At 42.7% G+C, this 14,909-nt stretch overlaps 3 protein-coding genes across 4 annotated transcripts; 1 reads left to right on the top strand and 2 right to left on the bottom strand.

Annotated features, from left to right (window-relative positions):
- Positions 1 to 498: 498 nt before the first annotated feature.
- Positions 499 to 3,514, bottom strand: zc3h10 (zinc finger CCCH-type containing 10). The gene is made up of 3 exons (XM_047025153.1): positions 3,316 to 3,514; positions 1,489 to 2,736; positions 499 to 1,378 (listed from the first exon to the last, which is right to left on the bottom strand). Exons 2-3 carry the CDS (start codon positions 2,605 to 2,607, stop codon positions 866 to 868), a joined length of 1,632 nt encoding a protein of 543 aa, XP_046881109.1. The 5' UTR covers positions 2,608 to 2,736; positions 3,316 to 3,514; the 3' UTR covers positions 499 to 865.
- A 1,856-nt stretch (positions 3,515 to 5,370) lies between these two features.
- On the top strand, positions 5,371 to 12,290 carry si:dkey-28n18.9 (sorting nexin-5). The gene is made up of 14 exons (XM_047026532.1): positions 5,371 to 5,827; positions 6,164 to 6,277; positions 6,478 to 6,585; positions 6,724 to 6,784; positions 6,921 to 7,048; positions 10,282 to 10,365; positions 10,455 to 10,529; positions 10,607 to 10,637; positions 10,913 to 11,000; positions 11,114 to 11,153; positions 11,234 to 11,320; positions 11,410 to 11,499; positions 11,685 to 11,750; positions 11,868 to 12,290. The coding sequence occupies exons 1-14, from the start codon at positions 5,822 to 5,824 to the stop codon at positions 12,006 to 12,008; spliced, it is 1,119 nt and encodes a 372-aa protein (XP_046882488.1). The 5' UTR covers positions 5,371 to 5,821; the 3' UTR covers positions 12,009 to 12,290.
- LOC124471878 (CXADR-like membrane protein) lies at positions 7,074 to 10,275 on the bottom strand. Of its 2 annotated transcripts, XM_047026535.1 has the most exons (8): positions 9,963 to 10,275; positions 9,356 to 9,673; positions 8,925 to 9,215; positions 8,251 to 8,379; positions 8,071 to 8,129; positions 7,862 to 7,936; positions 7,599 to 7,757; positions 7,074 to 7,096 (listed from the first exon to the last, which is right to left on the bottom strand). In XM_047026535.1, exons 1-7 carry the CDS (start codon positions 10,012 to 10,014, stop codon positions 7,635 to 7,637), a joined length of 1,047 nt encoding a protein of 348 aa, XP_046882491.1. In that variant the 5' UTR covers positions 10,015 to 10,275; the 3' UTR covers positions 7,074 to 7,096; positions 7,599 to 7,634. The 2 variants fall into 2 exon arrangements, with proteins under 2 accessions (XP_046882491.1, XP_046882490.1); XM_047026534.1 differs by lacking the exon at positions 7,074 to 7,096 and having other exon boundaries at positions 7,131 to 7,757; positions 9,963 to 10,274.
- Positions 12,291 to 14,909: the final 2,619 nt, after the last annotated feature.

Raw genomic sequence — 14,909 nt, 5'->3', positions numbered from 1 at the left:
TAGGCCTAAACTTCCAGTTTATGAACCAACGCAATGGTAGCTATAACCATTGTTGGGAATGTAATCTTTAGTCAACCACCTTAAAACAATAGCCCCTAAAGTTAACAGCCCGGTTTATTTTAAACTTGCTGTGTGTGCATTCTGGTTAACCCTACATCCGTGCATGCATTTGTCTGTCGATCCCTGCACAACCTGATTATGGTAACCAACCAAAATCCCCAATTGTTTACATAGTTGGCTCTAGGTGTACTTACGTTGTATTTACAGAATAGCTTATTCCAAGATAGCAAGAGCCCAAGTCCTTTCTTGTTGAGTTTTATGCATAACATGTTGTACTGCCCACATTGTCACCGACTTCCCTTGGTGTCCAACATTTTGCTAGTAGGCTACTAATAATTGTAAGTAGTTATGAAGTCTCCAGTACCAACCAGAAATGGTCACATTTTTGCTTTTGTTTGAGACATCTGATGAAAATGATTTTGAATTGAAAAGGAATAGGCTACAACCAAAATGTGTTTTTTTGAGTGGTTGTTATTCTCATGAAAGTACCAAAGTTACCTTTCACCAGAGCAAATCACATAACTATAAACTACCTTTAAAGTACATTTTCTGGCAGCGTCACATTCTAAAAAGGTTGAGTTCCATGATATTCTTGTGGCATAATTTAACAGTTTGTTACAGCTTTTGGTGCCTGTTTCAAGGGTCCCTTTGGCATAATACAAACCTTCGACTTCACAAGTCAGCCAAAGCCACTTCAGTCTCTGACTGTTATCTGCTTTAAGTGCCACAAAACACCCAGTCTCAAACACTAGCTTGAGCTCATTCTGACAAACAATAACGAGTCTCAACAGAGGGTGAGTTTGGGTCAGTGAGGCAGGGTGGTGATCCTCATACTCTGGCTGGCGATGGGGTAGGATACCATGGGGGTGGTGGCATGGCTCATAGTAATGCCCGCCAGAGGCTGTGCCATGGATACAGCCACAGGTGCCACGGATACAGTCACGGGTGCCATGGAGACAGGTGGTGCCATACCCTGAGCAATAGTCTGGACCAGGGCAGCAGAGAGGGGGGTGATCTCAGGGTTGAGGTGGGGGGGGGGAGCAGTCGGTTGGACAGAGTTGGCTTGAGATGCTGTAGGGGCTCCGGTAGGAGCTCCCATGTCCTGTTGGTTGACGGGGCGAGGCTGCAGCCCTGCACTGCTTAGGGTTGTGTGAGTCTGGGCAATACTGTGGTTGTAGGAGCTCACTGCACAAACAGAGGACACCAAGCTCTGGTCAGGGGGTGCAGAAGCAGAGGACAGGGTCAACACCTTAGTCTGGCTCCTGAACTGGGCATTCTGGTCCAGCAGAACTTCATTAGTGGCTATTAAGTTAGACACCTGAGAAAGACATGAACAAGAAAACATCAACATGAAAAAAGACATGTTGAAATGACATGATCTAGCAAGAAAGTTATGTATAGATTCAGGCTAAATTCAAGCACAATTACCTGCTTCTTGAGTTCCTCCACTCTCCTCCTCAGCAGAGCATTCTCCTCCTCCAGGAAGCGGTAGTCCATGTGCCGAGGCTGCAGCGTGGCCTGAAGCCCCAGCTCGTAGTGCCCTCCTCCACTGACGTCTGACAGGCGCAGCCCCTCGAGTCTGCGCCTCTTCAGTTGCAGGGCTGTGTGGTCAACAGGAACCTCCAGTGGCCCCGTCTCAAATAGCCCACTTTCAAACAGTGGGTCATACACTGAGCAAGGACCCCTGTCATATCTACGCTGTCCTGATGGCCCCATGGACAAGCATCCTCCCATTCCCACAGCTCCAACTCCCCCAACCCCTGAGATGACAGGGTCTCTGCAACCCCCCAGGCTAGGACAACCCATACCGATCATGTTACCCCCACCAACACTCCCAACTAGTCCAGACATCCCCCCACAGGCACCTCCCCCCGCTCCACCAACCCCACCACCTGTGTTTACCATCCCACTGGCCCCTGGTCCCATCACTCCCCCCACTCCCATACTTGGCTCAAACTCAAAGTCCTTTTTAACATGACGGAATTTACATTTGTTGCCCCTCTGGCATTCTCCTTTTAAGAAGTCTCTGCAGATGGGGACCTCTCCTCGGCTATGAGGGAGGTCCATGGGGGACAGTCCTAGACCGGCTGCCACTTTCCCCCTCAGCCTGAGGGGCAGCTCTCCACTCTTCTTATAGTAGTCCTCATCCTCCTTTGATCCGTGGACAAAACGGCAGTTGGAGCGTACACATTCCTTATTTTGGTGGTCATGACAGAAGATGAACTCATTCTTCTGCACCCCCAAGTCTGGCACCTCATTAAAGTCTGGATGTTTAAAGCGGCAGCGTTTGCCCCTCTTGCACACATTTCGCAAAAAGTCCCTGCAGACACCATCAGGGGGAACTCCTGAACCCAGACCCCCAGCTCCGCTCCCCCCACAACTCCCATTCCCTAGAGCACCTCCTCCACCCATACCACCTGACCCACTGCCCCCAGCTGATACCCCTCTGCCCTCTCCTGTGCCCCCCAAACCTGGCCCCCCTTCCTCCCCCACACTGCTGCTGTTCCCACCACCACCAGACAGGTAGGAGCTGTCCCGGTCAGGCATGCCACTCTGCCCAGTGCCAGGGAAACACAGCACTCATGTGTGTGTGGGAGAGGACTGCATCTTAAAATCTTTTATATAATGGTTTACAAAAAAGATTCCTAGGGCCACTGTAATCTTCTATAGGGGCATCTGCGAAACAATTCAGAACAAGTTTTTAAACTCAACTTTCAATTTAGCGTTTCAGAACCATTAACAATAATTTAACCAGCAATCTAATATATCACTGTATTCAGCACATACTTTTTTTGCATAGCTATGTCAAGTTCATAAGCGAGGTAAACTAGCTAGCTAGCATGCTAGCTACAATGCTTGGGTCTTCTTGATACTAAGCAACATTTCGGATGACAGGGGCAATGTTATCTTCCATCCTAGCTAGTTAATCAATACTGTACTATAGTATCCCAAATGCTAGCCCAAACTAACAACAATATTATTTACCTATCCTAGCTAGCTAATAAATACCTGTCCAATACTGTACCTGAAGTTATACGTGCTGGAAATATTATAAACTCGTGGCACCATTACACTGCAGTAAAATAAAGAGGTTTACAAAACTACAACTGTAAGTTTAGTAATGTAAGCAGTTGCAGCGAATTTTCCAAGTGCTAGCTTTTTCTCTGGGCTATCTCAAAGTCTAAGTTAGCTCACACTAGCTAACACTAGCTATCGGACAAGGTTGACTAGCCCTTCTAGCCAAAGAAGACTTACCAATACGTAGCTATTCAGCCATTCACGCAGAGATAACTATGACTTTCCGTAGATGATTATGGAATTGTATATATTTTTTGAATGTGAGATTAGTTTAGTATTTTACTATCATTAATCTAGGCCCTGGTATATAGTTTAAAATAACTGTCTCAACCACATAGCTGGTTTGGAAAACCTTAGTTCTTCCGTTGTGCTGTTATGCTGCCTCCTACTGGTTGACAAGTAACAAGTAGCCTATTTACGACTTTGTTTGAAATTTGTACACATCTTGGTCATTGTATGGTATCAATGGCTTCAACCTACTGATGCTTATCAGTGATTAATAATACTGCTAACTGTCCTTTAGTTTCATCATTGGAATGCCAATTGCTAATATGTTGGATCAGGATGTATGCTGCAATGTGTGCAATATAGAGATCCGCATGTAGGCGACAGTTTTTAAAAGTCTTAATATTTTTCCAGTTTTAGACTTGACAGTTCTCCTTGCTTGGCAGAAAAAACTACAAGCTGTTTTTTCTCCGCAGGATGCTGTTCTGGTGAAAGGTTTAAGCTGAACTCTGAAAAGGCGGACACAGAGAAGAAGATTATTATGAATTCCTAGGTATTAATAGGCCTCTGTTGAACAGGTGAACACGGTCCTTTGGGCCTAAGGCATTCCTGAATGAGGTCGAGGAGGATTCTGAGCAGGGGCGTCGTTTGACCCTTTTTACTGGGGCACGTGCCCCAGTAACTCTTCTGTGCCCCAGTGAAATCTAAGGTTTTAGTTTTAACAATTTACTTTAGTAGTCAATGCATACATTTAGATTGATAATCCCGGAAAATATACATGCTATATCCCAATCAACGCTTGTAAAATCAAAGCAGTTTAACCGAAAACACAACCAATTCATGCAGAATTCCATGTCAGCGCGCTCTTCTGAGCTTGCTAAATAGCCACTGCAGCACGAAGTCAAAGTGTCGGACTCGGGACACAAGTCAGAATTGATAGACTAAGAAAACATTACAAAATTAAAGAAAGTTTCTAAATGATAGGCTTACCGGTCATCTTATTTTGAGTAAAACAAAAACAATATTACATGAAGCTTAAAAAAACAGGATTTGCTCTCAAATGAATGCAAAAGAAATGTGCGCACACTGGCATGGATCATACTGCCAAAGCTGACTGTGTATAGGGGGTTAAGCAACGGGAGTTTCTATAGCCTGGTAATGTATTGTGTGCAACAAGTTTGAAAGAATAAAAGGGATATGAATAGGGGCCTGTGCCCCATTAGGCCTAGAGTTTTATGTCTAACAACTCCCCTGACCCGGAGGCCAAAGAGTGGATGAACTTCTTCCATCTCAAGTTGGAGGACCTGTTCCAGAATGAAGATGAGGAAGAGGACTCCTTATGGGTGCAGGAAAAGGACTACCATTGTGGAAATAACATGACTGGGGCAGGGCAGTCATACTGGGGCAATATCTGTCAAGGTGAAAAGGAGGAGGAGGAAAGGGAGAAAGAGGCTGAGGAAAGTGAGGGAATTCATTTCTGTTCTTTATATCTTAGCATCAAATGATTCTTACTGTATATTGAGGGGAATACTATGGGTAACCACAGTAGGTTTCAGCCATCTCTCACTTTCATAGTCAAATTTAGCAGGGGGTGATATTCCTAGCAAGGCCCAACATAGCCCTGCCCAGAAATGCACGCCCCCAAAATTGCTGTTCTGTAAATTCTGGCCAGTACACAGCTAGCTTTCAGTTATTTTGCAATGGGTCTATGTCTTGGCACAAAAGATCCCATATTTTGACAGCTGTCGTCGAGTAGATTTTATTTTCTCCAAAAGGTTAAACTTTTTTTTTAAAGAAAGTTTAATATATATATAAAAAAAATATTTTTTTTTTATCCCAGCCTACACTAGCGATCGGGGGAGGTCTGGTAACAGGGCCAGACCAACGGTAAAGGTCACGGAAGTCTAGAACTCTAACCCTAAGTAATAGTCTGGGACCACCCCACCCCCCACCCAATGTAACCACTGATAGCGTATTCTTTACTCTATATCTAAGGTTCATTGCAATGTCTCATATTATGTCATATTATCATATTATCTCAAGTGGAAGTGAGCTGTCAGTGGATTCACTACTAAAAATAGTGGCACTGCTTTGGCCTGGTATGAAATCACTGCAAGTGTACATGCCTTTGTGACTGTCTCAGAGGAATGATTTGGACTGTTCTGTACTCATTCCTGTGTGGGTGTGGCTGTGGAGTTACTGAGTAACACATAATTCACTGCCCTCTTTTTTGCCTGCAACAGCACTTTAGTTTTGGCTCTATTTCCCTCACTCGCTCACAGGACCAGTGTGCACTTTGAACTGAAGGATATCCTGTGCCTCATCAACACAGTGGGATTGTGTGAATTCTCTACTGCTTTTCGGAGACAAAATACCCCTGCTTTCATACTTTTATCAAACAAAGTGTTTTACCATTCAGGGAAAAGGACTGCACATCACAGTAGCCTGTCTTCTGAAAATGATGGTAAGTGGGATTTAGTGTACTACTGATAAGGCTTCGAAGTTCTACTGCTCCTGAATGTCATGTGATAGGCTGCATGCCAGTGTCAGCCACATCATGATTCCTCCTATGCCTGTAGGTTTAACAGAATTGAGTGGCTACAATATACAGTGTCCAATGTGTACTCGTACAATATTTTCTCTGTAGATATTGTTTCAATACAATAGTCATGAATGCAAAACCAGCTCCCTATCAAGTCAGCTTGATGGCTTTATGAGTACAACATGGCACCCGATGCTTGACCAGCCTGCTTACTGACCTTGTTTGGTGCCTAACATACAGGGATGTTAATTGTTTCAGGAAGAGGCTAATGAGGCGAGGTCATCTGGGTTAAGTGTGAGCACCCACAGCATCAGGGTCACCGAGGCAGTGAGAGATGGGGACACGCTCACCTTCATTGTCATATCCCAGAAGGTGAGGGAGGGATCATATACTGGAGTTTACCACAACTACAGCTGCTGTTTTCTCACTGATCATGTAAAAGCTGTGCCAACTGTGGTATCTATGTTGTACACAGACACTCATGCACACATACACGCTTTTCTCACTCTTTATCTAACTCTCCCGCCCCCCTCTCTGTCTTTCTCTCTCTCTGTCTCAACCCCTCCCTCCAGTTGTCTGGTACTGGGGAGTACCATGTGGACAGGACATATGACGACTTTGAGTGGCTGCAGCAGAGCCTGTTCTGTCCAGAGGGTGTTCCTGGAATACAGGGAGTTATTGTGAGTGGGACTTCTCCTGGCTTAACACTGGTCATAAACCTATAAACCATCCACCCATCTTCCACACAGTAGTCTGATGTGAAACATCACAGATAAGACACCGTCTCATATAAAGAAACATGTGATCTCTTCTTCCAGTTTCCTCCTCTTCCAACAAAGCCACAGGTGAATGCACCAGCCAAAGTACTGAAACAACTTGGTATGTATTTCTGAAAAACATCTGAGATTTGCATATGCCTAAACCCACCTCCATAAATGTAAGAACAAGCCAGCACTTCTTCCGTAAGAACAAGCCAGTGCTTCTGGCAGTGTCTGATACTAGTTTTACCCTGTAGGTTTCCTTGCCATGGGGAAGGATTGGCAGATATACTGCATGGCACTAGAGACCTACCTCCAGCAGGTGGCAGTCCACACTACTCTCAACAAGAACCCGAACCTGGAGGTCTTCCTCACCAGCTCAGAGGTACTGTGAGGTTGGCTTGTAGGTAGTTTAAACCAGTCCATTCCAACGCTGCTGGCAGAGTACAGTGGGTAACTACGTATGCAACGACTTATCAGGCTCCTCATCACTAACTAGTACACTTTGTTTAATTGGTGCTTCATGTACTTGCATTGCATACTTTTAGGAAGGGACTGAGTTGTTGCTTAAAAGGCCTTTGTAATTTCCTTTGCTCAACAACAATGAATGCAACAGAAACTGTTGGTAATACTGTGGTAAAAGGATGACATATATTACTAGAACATTAGTTAAGTATGTGTAGTCTATTTATAATGTTTAACCAATGTAACCAACAACACTCAGTACAAAGTATAAGTCCTTCAGAAAACTTTCATTACTATAATTAAGAAATGGGTACAATACAAAATCGACACTTAACATCTGACATGTGACACCTGATGTCTGACAGCAGAAGGAATATATACATATTGCATGTTATTTGGGGGGTGTTTTTCTGTTGCTAAATATGGTGTCAGAAATGCAGTCTACAAGCATGCTAGGTAGACCTGTGTACCTAGAAGAGGCTGTGTGACTGAGAGGCCCACTGGTTCTAGGAGGTTGTGCCCATCTTGACAGTGGCATACTCTGTGTCTCCCTTCTGGTCCATCATACTCCCTGCTGCTCTCCTTCCACCTTCCATGTGGACGATGGTGGAATATGTCAAAATGTCCTCCTTCCAAGGGAGACAAGATTGCATACCATGTTAAAGAACAAAGTTTTTACCTATTTGTTATTTCTATCTCTTAAACACAAAGCCTACTTAAAATGTTATCTTACTTTTGCAGTGTGGGGTGTAGCCATCCTAGTGTCTGAGCCATTGTGAGTGGTTGTGTGATTGACAGATTGATCATCCTAAACAGATATGATGGAACAGCACACACAATAATCACAATCACTCATAGAGGGTGTATTGTTTCTTAAAACATAGTTTTGCCTCTGAGATCAGGTTCTGTCTCGGGTCAACAGGTTCTCTGGAGTTGTGTTACCTCTTTTCTCTCTCCTCCTGTTTTGCTCTCACTATCTTCATCCATTAATGTTTTCCTACCTGAGGTTCACAATTCAATTCAACAAGAAGCTTCATACATAGTTATGACTGCTATTTTAAACAGGGCATCCTAGTGGACTTATGGATGTGCAATATATAATTTCTTAAATTTGGTAAACACCTTTGTTTTTCATGTACAAACACACAGCCACTCCAGTGATAATAAGTATTAAAGGAAGGCCCACATAGATGGAAATGAGGAGATCTGATGGAGGTGGAGTATATTTGGATGCGCCTCCTGTGTTTTCACCTGTTAAAGAGGATGATCACATGACAACTTGAATATGAGAGCTCAAACAGACACTGACATTTTTACAATGACTGTGTACATTTGCATTTCTCTTAGAGAGAGTGGTATACTGTATTATAGGAGATGCCCATCAGCTTGGTATAGTGAAAAACAGTATGGTTTAGAGGAGCTCTTTTAGCAATTTAGAAGGCTATGAGTAGTCCCTTTATGATTTGCGATGAGCATAATTCATATTTGTAAACAGGAACTAAAGAATCAACAACTATATTTGCAGTACACTATACTGTACCTCTAATTCAGTCACAACTGGGGTTCCTTTAGAAAGACCTGTACATTACTGTATGTACTAACATGTATTTAACTTGTACTTGTTCATCATTTACTAATTGCTTCAAGAGTTCCTCTGGGAATACATTTTAATGAAGCAAATTGTATTTATATATCTAAATATCTAATAGGAACAATATATCATGGAACACTTATTGTTTTAAATAGTATAGTGTTGTATGTTTTAACTCAATTACTAAACTAATGTAGTGTATTACCTTGAACACTTAGGTGAAAGTCTCTGAACTGTCCATTTTCCATACTGCACCTGTAAAATCCATTATCCTTCTTAGTGAGATGTGAGAGGAGGAGTGTGGTTTCATTAAACTCCACTCTGTCTCTGTAGAGATCACTCTGAGTTACAGGCACCCAGGGTCCAAAGCCTGATGCACTGAACTCCCATTTGAGGCTGACTGGTCTGGTGTGAGGTTCAGTACAGGAGCAGAGCAGGTGGACAGACTGACCCGGTGATTTAACAATGTCCTGTCGAGTGCCGGGCAGTGTGCATGCTGTTGAAACACAAAATTATTGTTCATGGTACTTGCTGGAATTCCTCAAATGTAGGATTGTCAAGCAAAACTACAAAGCTATGATCATTAAGAATGCTCCTGTCACACAACAAAACAGTGATGCTAGCAGCATTTCTTACCACGAACAGTGAGGTGAATGTCTCTGAGCTGTCCACTCTGGATTCTGCACCTATAAAATCCCTGATCCTTCTCAGTGAGGTGTGATAGGAGGAGAGAGAGGTTCCCAGGTGTGGTCTCATTAAACAGCTCCATTCTCTCTCTGTAGAGATCACTCTGAGTTACTGGTTTCCAAGCTGAAGTGGGTTTTTTATTGACCTCCCATGTGAAGCTTGCAGGTGTGGTCTGAAGGTCAATACAGGAGCAGGGCAGGAGGACAGATTGACCTGAAGACACAGTGGTATCTATAGGGATGTTCTCCTGCCCAGACAGAGTACAGCCTGAAGTAAAACAGAACAGTAACAATCATTATATTATATTGTTTGGATACATGCAATCAGAACCCATGTAGAATTATTTCCCATTCATAGACATAAATGGTTACAAATACATGTACTGTATAATCCATTCATATATTAAATAAAACATAACATAATCACATGACAACATTTATTAATGGCGCAGTGTTTGTAAGGGCAAGCGACTGCCTCATTGAAGATTCTTGCTAAACCATATCACTGAGTCATTAGTTGTAAAACTAATGTTACAAAAAATTGTTGTTAGACTTACCTTCACTGCCCGTTAGCAGGAACAAGTTGACCAGACAAACAGAGAACCACATAGTAGCTGTATCCTTGTGTTGATCCAGGAGAATCACTGCTGGACTAAGTTAGTGTAGTGAATTATAAAGAGAGACAGAAAATGATGGATTTTGTTTCAACATCCCTGTTGCGTTTTTCAGTTCTCAAACCACATCAACCAACTGTCATTTCATCATTTCTCCTTTTCTAAAAATAATGTTGCATCTCTCGAACATGACGTAAAGACAAACAGCAAACATCTCTACAAAACCCATAAAACATTGATAAGATAAGCCTGTGTGCTCCAGCCTCCAGGCCGTCAGAGGGTGAGGAAGGGGATTTTCAACCGTCTCAGCCATGCCATGGAGGGAATAAGGAAAGAAAGCCACAAGGTACCTCAGTTCTAACATCATCATACTCTGCACCACACTCACACCACACTGGAGGGATTTGTAAATATCATCTGTTTCTCTCTTTCCAGGATGTGGATGAGTTTTTTCAGACTGAGCGTGATAACAACCTCACCCTCACTGGCTGCTCCAAGTCTGCAATGGAGGCAAGAACTCTGCCCTCACACGCACCAACACACAGTCACTTGTTGACATTTGTGCTGATCTTGTTGTCTTTCTTCAGAAGTTCCTTGATGTGGTGATGACTGAACAAAGTAAGAGATCATCTTTGCTTCCCATAATGCAATGTGAGTCAGAGAACATAATAAGGTGGTGACAGAAAAAGGGTTGTTTAAGGAACCTTCAATGTGGCATATGTGAGGCAAGATTCTAAGAATTATATCTGTTCTATTTATTGACTTTTTGACTGTGTAGTGAATTTGTTTGTGAGATAGACAGTTTACTTGCATTGTGTATTTCTGTGTTGTGTTAGTCATTGACCATGCAGTTCCACTGTCCTTCATTTATACTGTACTTCTACTGTCTTCAGAAATCTCTGTAGCCTGTGGACACTTCTCTGCCTCACTGCATCTTTGTGTAGAACATCAGGATGACTCCTTGGCCCTGGCCTTCTCAAAGTGAGATTCCCAGATGACCATAATGGCTGACTGTATATGGCACAACTTGCATCTTATATGTACATAATAACAGTTGAGAAATGTACTGACTGACAGTCTGTTTCTCCTCACAGGATGTGTGTTAAACTGTCTGAGGTCATTGATTCAATGAAGGTAAGGGGTCTTTTTCTAGTATTTCCTGAACAGTCATATCCATAGTCTGTATCTTCAACTCAGAGTGTGTGTTTGGTTAGAAAAACCTGGACAATGTAGCTGAGAACAACATGAGCACCCTGGGTCTGGGTCTGGACCTGGATTCTCGCTACCAGGAGGCTGAGAAGGTTAGACTGTCACTTCTAAACTGTCATCACCCCTCAGTTGACCAGAGTTGTATACCCAGACAGACATGTTTGTGTCTGTGTTTGTCTAGGAGATGCTATTCAGGAGGACCTGTAAACTGGTGGAGTTGGAGACAGCCAGCCGGAATGCAGAAAAAGCCAAACCTGTAAAGAAAGCCACTGTAAGTCATGAGCAAGACACTGAGATGGACTATTGCAGTTCTTCAAATGTCCAACAGGTGTCAGTAGCCCAGTACAATACTTAAATGTGCTCAAAAATGGAGCCGTTGCTTAATAATGCTGCCTGTGGATTTGCTGAACATGACCCGAGCAACTGCATGATTGAATGTTTGTGTTCCTGGTACAGATGGAGGAGGTGAAGAACACAGTTGAGAAGGAGTTTGATAACATATCTGGTGTAGCCAAACAGGAGGTAACCTGGACTTTCTATTTCTAGATGTGGTCAATAAATATTCCAAATATGCTCAAGTGTACAGTCCATATTTCTTCAATGTTGTGTGTGTGTGTTTCTGTGTTCTTGTGGATGCAGATTGGCCGCTTCCAGGCCGCTCGTGTGATGATGTTGCGCCAAGCTCTGACCTTGTGGTGTGAGAAACAGCTTCATACAGCCAGGGAAAGCTCCACCCTCTACAGCCAGCACCTGCAGGCTTTCAGAGACATGGAGGAGTGACTGCATAAGGCAAACACACACTTCTAATCACTATGAAGCCTGAATGTACACTGTAATTGTCACCATTTACTGCTTGATTTTATACAAACAGGTGCTAAAACAAATATATCAGAATCCTCACTGCCAAGTATCTTAGATGATTTGAAGCAGTTACAGAATGCGAATCCCACACACACCAAGGAGAAGGACAAGGCAGGGGCATTAGCAGGGCCGGACTGGCCATTGGGGATACAGGGGGACCCCCGGTGGGCCGACGGGGTTGGGATCATAGACTTATATATTGGGATGGTCCAAAATACCGGCCCACTTCCATCACCAACCGTCCCTCCCTCTGACATCGCCGGCACCTCCAACTGTTTTCCATTATACACAGCTTGAACACATATAATTTGCTCTAAGACCATTTTTAAATGACTGACTTACTTTTATACTCCTTTCGCGATCTGTATTCACACTCATGGTTCCTATTTTTCAAAACAATTCTGAAGTTTCTTCTGAAATGTGTTCTTACAGACTTCGGACGTTCAACATAAGAAAATATATATATGATGTAATTTCTTTGTAATCATCCAAAATAATGTAAGTGTATGTTTATTTTTCAAGTAGGCCACTGATTGGTCGATACGTGCGATGCATTGAGTGGGCAACTCGCCGTGTACTGAATGGGCCGCACGACGTGTATTGAGTGGGCCGCTCTGACAGTAACTCCCGGGCCACTTTTTTCCCCCAGTCTGCCCCTGTGCATTAGCATGTCTGCCCGTACTACTGCAGTGTCAGAGATCCTGTGAAGCTCTCAAGCCTTAACCAATTCAGTGGGGTCACAAAATAACGTCTGCAATTGTGTTAAACTTGCATGTCTGTGTGTGTTTCTCAAACTTTCCTTCTCGCTCTTTATCCAGTCTGAATGCTCACCCTGTTAAGTTTTTATGTTTATAAAATAACAGTTTTCTGCTTATGTTTTGTGTGTCACTAGTGTTATGGTGTTTTTACCATTTGTACTGTAATTTGCTTCTAAATTTAGCCTTTAGATGGCATAAAATATTAGTCACTGGGATGTCCTTTTCAAATAAGTGTAACTACTAAACAAACCCCAGCTAGCAAAATTACATTCCAGGACATGACCTCAACATTATTTTACTTTCCACAGTCATGGTTACTTACCTGTGGTGTCAACTGACAAAAGTTAGTACTCCTGAATAGCATCTTCTAGAGTCTAGACAAGTAAGACTTGAGGGGAAAGTCACAAATTTTTGTTAGCTGGGACTGCATCCAGAGAAGTAGGCTAGAGAAGGACTGGTTTTAGAGAGCATATATACATGGAAGTAAAGTCATTAAGTAACTTGCAAAAGAAAAGAAGAGGAACAAAAATCACTTAACCAATGCTGTTAAAAACATTTTATTGTATTTCTACAGTCTCAGAGTAATTTTCATAGATTGCTTTAGAAAGATCATTCTGGTTGCCCTGTTGCTTGGTGGATGTACCCCTTGTTTTCAGGAACACACCTAAGAACACCAAATGGAAGATCAGCACTGCCAACAAAGCAAAGGGGATGTACTGAGGTGGTGGAAGACCTGGTCAAAAAGAAATAAAGTAATAGTTGATTAGTTTTCCAAGATTCTCCAAGGTAGTTTCACTGTCAGGTATGATTTACAAACAGTACACCACATGGCCAAGAGTATGTGTACAACTGACCATCACAGCTATATGAACATTTACCCATTAAAAAATAAAATTGCATTCATATGGAGTAACTCCAAAGGTGTCACAATATGTCATGAAATACTTGTTATAAATAGTGTAGTGCTGTATGTTTTAACTCAATCACTAAACTATCAGTTACAGGCACCAAGGACTTAGAGTCTGAAGCACTGAACTCCCATTTGACTCGACTGGTCTGGTGTGAGGTTCAGTACAGGAGCAGAGCAGGTGGACAGACTGACCCAGTGATTTAACAATGTCCTGTCGAGTGCCGGGCAGTGTGCATGCTGTTGAAACACACAATTATTGTTCACGGTACTTGCTGGAATGCCTAAAATGTAGGATTGTCAAGCAAAACTACAAAGCTATGATCATTAAGAATGCTCCAGTCACACAACAAAACAGTGATGCTAGCAGCATCTCTTACCACGAACAGTGAGGCGAATGTCTCTGAGCTGTCCACTCTGGATTCTGCACCTATATAATCCCTGATCCTTCTCAGTGAGGTGTGATAGGAGGAGAGAGAGGTTCCCAGGTGTGGTCTCATTAAACAGCTCCATTCTCTCTCTGTAGAGATCACTCTGAGTTACTGGTACTGAAGTGTCTTCTTCATTGACCTCCCATGTGAAGCTTGCAGGTGTGGTCTGAAGGTCAATACAGGAGCAGGGCAGGAGGACAGACTGACCTGAAGACACAGTGGTATCTATAGGGATGTTCTCCTGCCCAGACAGAATACAGCCTGAAGTAAAATAGAACAGTAACAATAATTATATTATATTGCTTGGATGCATGCAATCATAACCCATGTAGAGTTCTTTCCCATTCATAGACATAAATGGTTACCTGAAGATTGCAATTGTTTGTAAGCATTATTGTTTGGATGCATACAATGTTTTCACACTAATCTCAGTACCTGTGTTTTTTACCATCCACAGTCAATTTTTGTTCTTGTCTTCTTTACAGATCAATGTACAACCCATTATATAAAGGAATAACATGATATATGATCAAATTAATATTGGCACACTGTATGGATGAAAAAGATGTGTATGTGCTAGTGTAATTGATCATTCATCTGCCTGCCAAGCCTGTTTGTGTGTTTTCTCCCAGGGTCCAGCTCCCCAGACTTCATCCAAGTCCTCCCTTTTCTGTCAGTAGTTGGAAAATGTGCATTTTACTCAGGTTTAGCTTTACAACACTAT

Source organism: Hypomesus transpacificus, chromosome 9 (assembly GCF_021917145.1).
Source record: "Hypomesus transpacificus isolate Combined female chromosome 9, fHypTra1, whole genome shotgun sequence".
NCBI lineage: Eukaryota > Metazoa > Chordata > Actinopteri > Osmeriformes > Osmeridae > Hypomesus > Hypomesus transpacificus.
Note: the sequence above shows the minus strand (reverse complement) of the source record. Positions and strands in the feature narration are given on the sequence as shown.

Coding starts and splice junctions, on each gene's coding strand:
- zc3h10 (XM_047025153.1), bottom strand. CDS start 2,607: ATGCCTGACCGGGACAGCTCCTACCTGTCTGGTGGTGGTGGGAACAGC. Junction 1,379..1,488: donor TGGAGGAACTCAAGAAGCAG/GTAATTGTGCTT, acceptor TGTCTTTCTCAG/GTGTCTAACTTAATAGCCAC.
- si:dkey-28n18.9 (XM_047026532.1), top strand. Junction 6,586..6,723: donor CTGGAATACAGGGAGTTATT/GTGAGTGGGACT, acceptor CTCTTCTTCCAG/TTTCCTCCTCTTCCAACAAA. Junction 10,530..10,606: donor GCTCCAAGTCTGCAATGGAG/GCAAGAACTCTG, acceptor GTCTTTCTTCAG/AAGTTCCTTGATGTGGTGAT.
- LOC124471878 (XM_047026535.1), bottom strand. CDS start 10,014: ATGTGGTTCTCTGTTTGTCTGGTCAACTTGTTCCTGCTAACGGGCAGT. Junction 9,216..9,355: donor CATTCACCTCACTGTTCGTG/GTAAGAAATGCT, acceptor GTGTTTCAACAG/CATGCACACTGCCCGGCACT. Junction 7,937..8,070: donor CAGGAGGAGAGAGAAAAGAG/GTAACACAACTC, acceptor ATATCTGTTTAG/GATGATCAATCTGTCAATCA.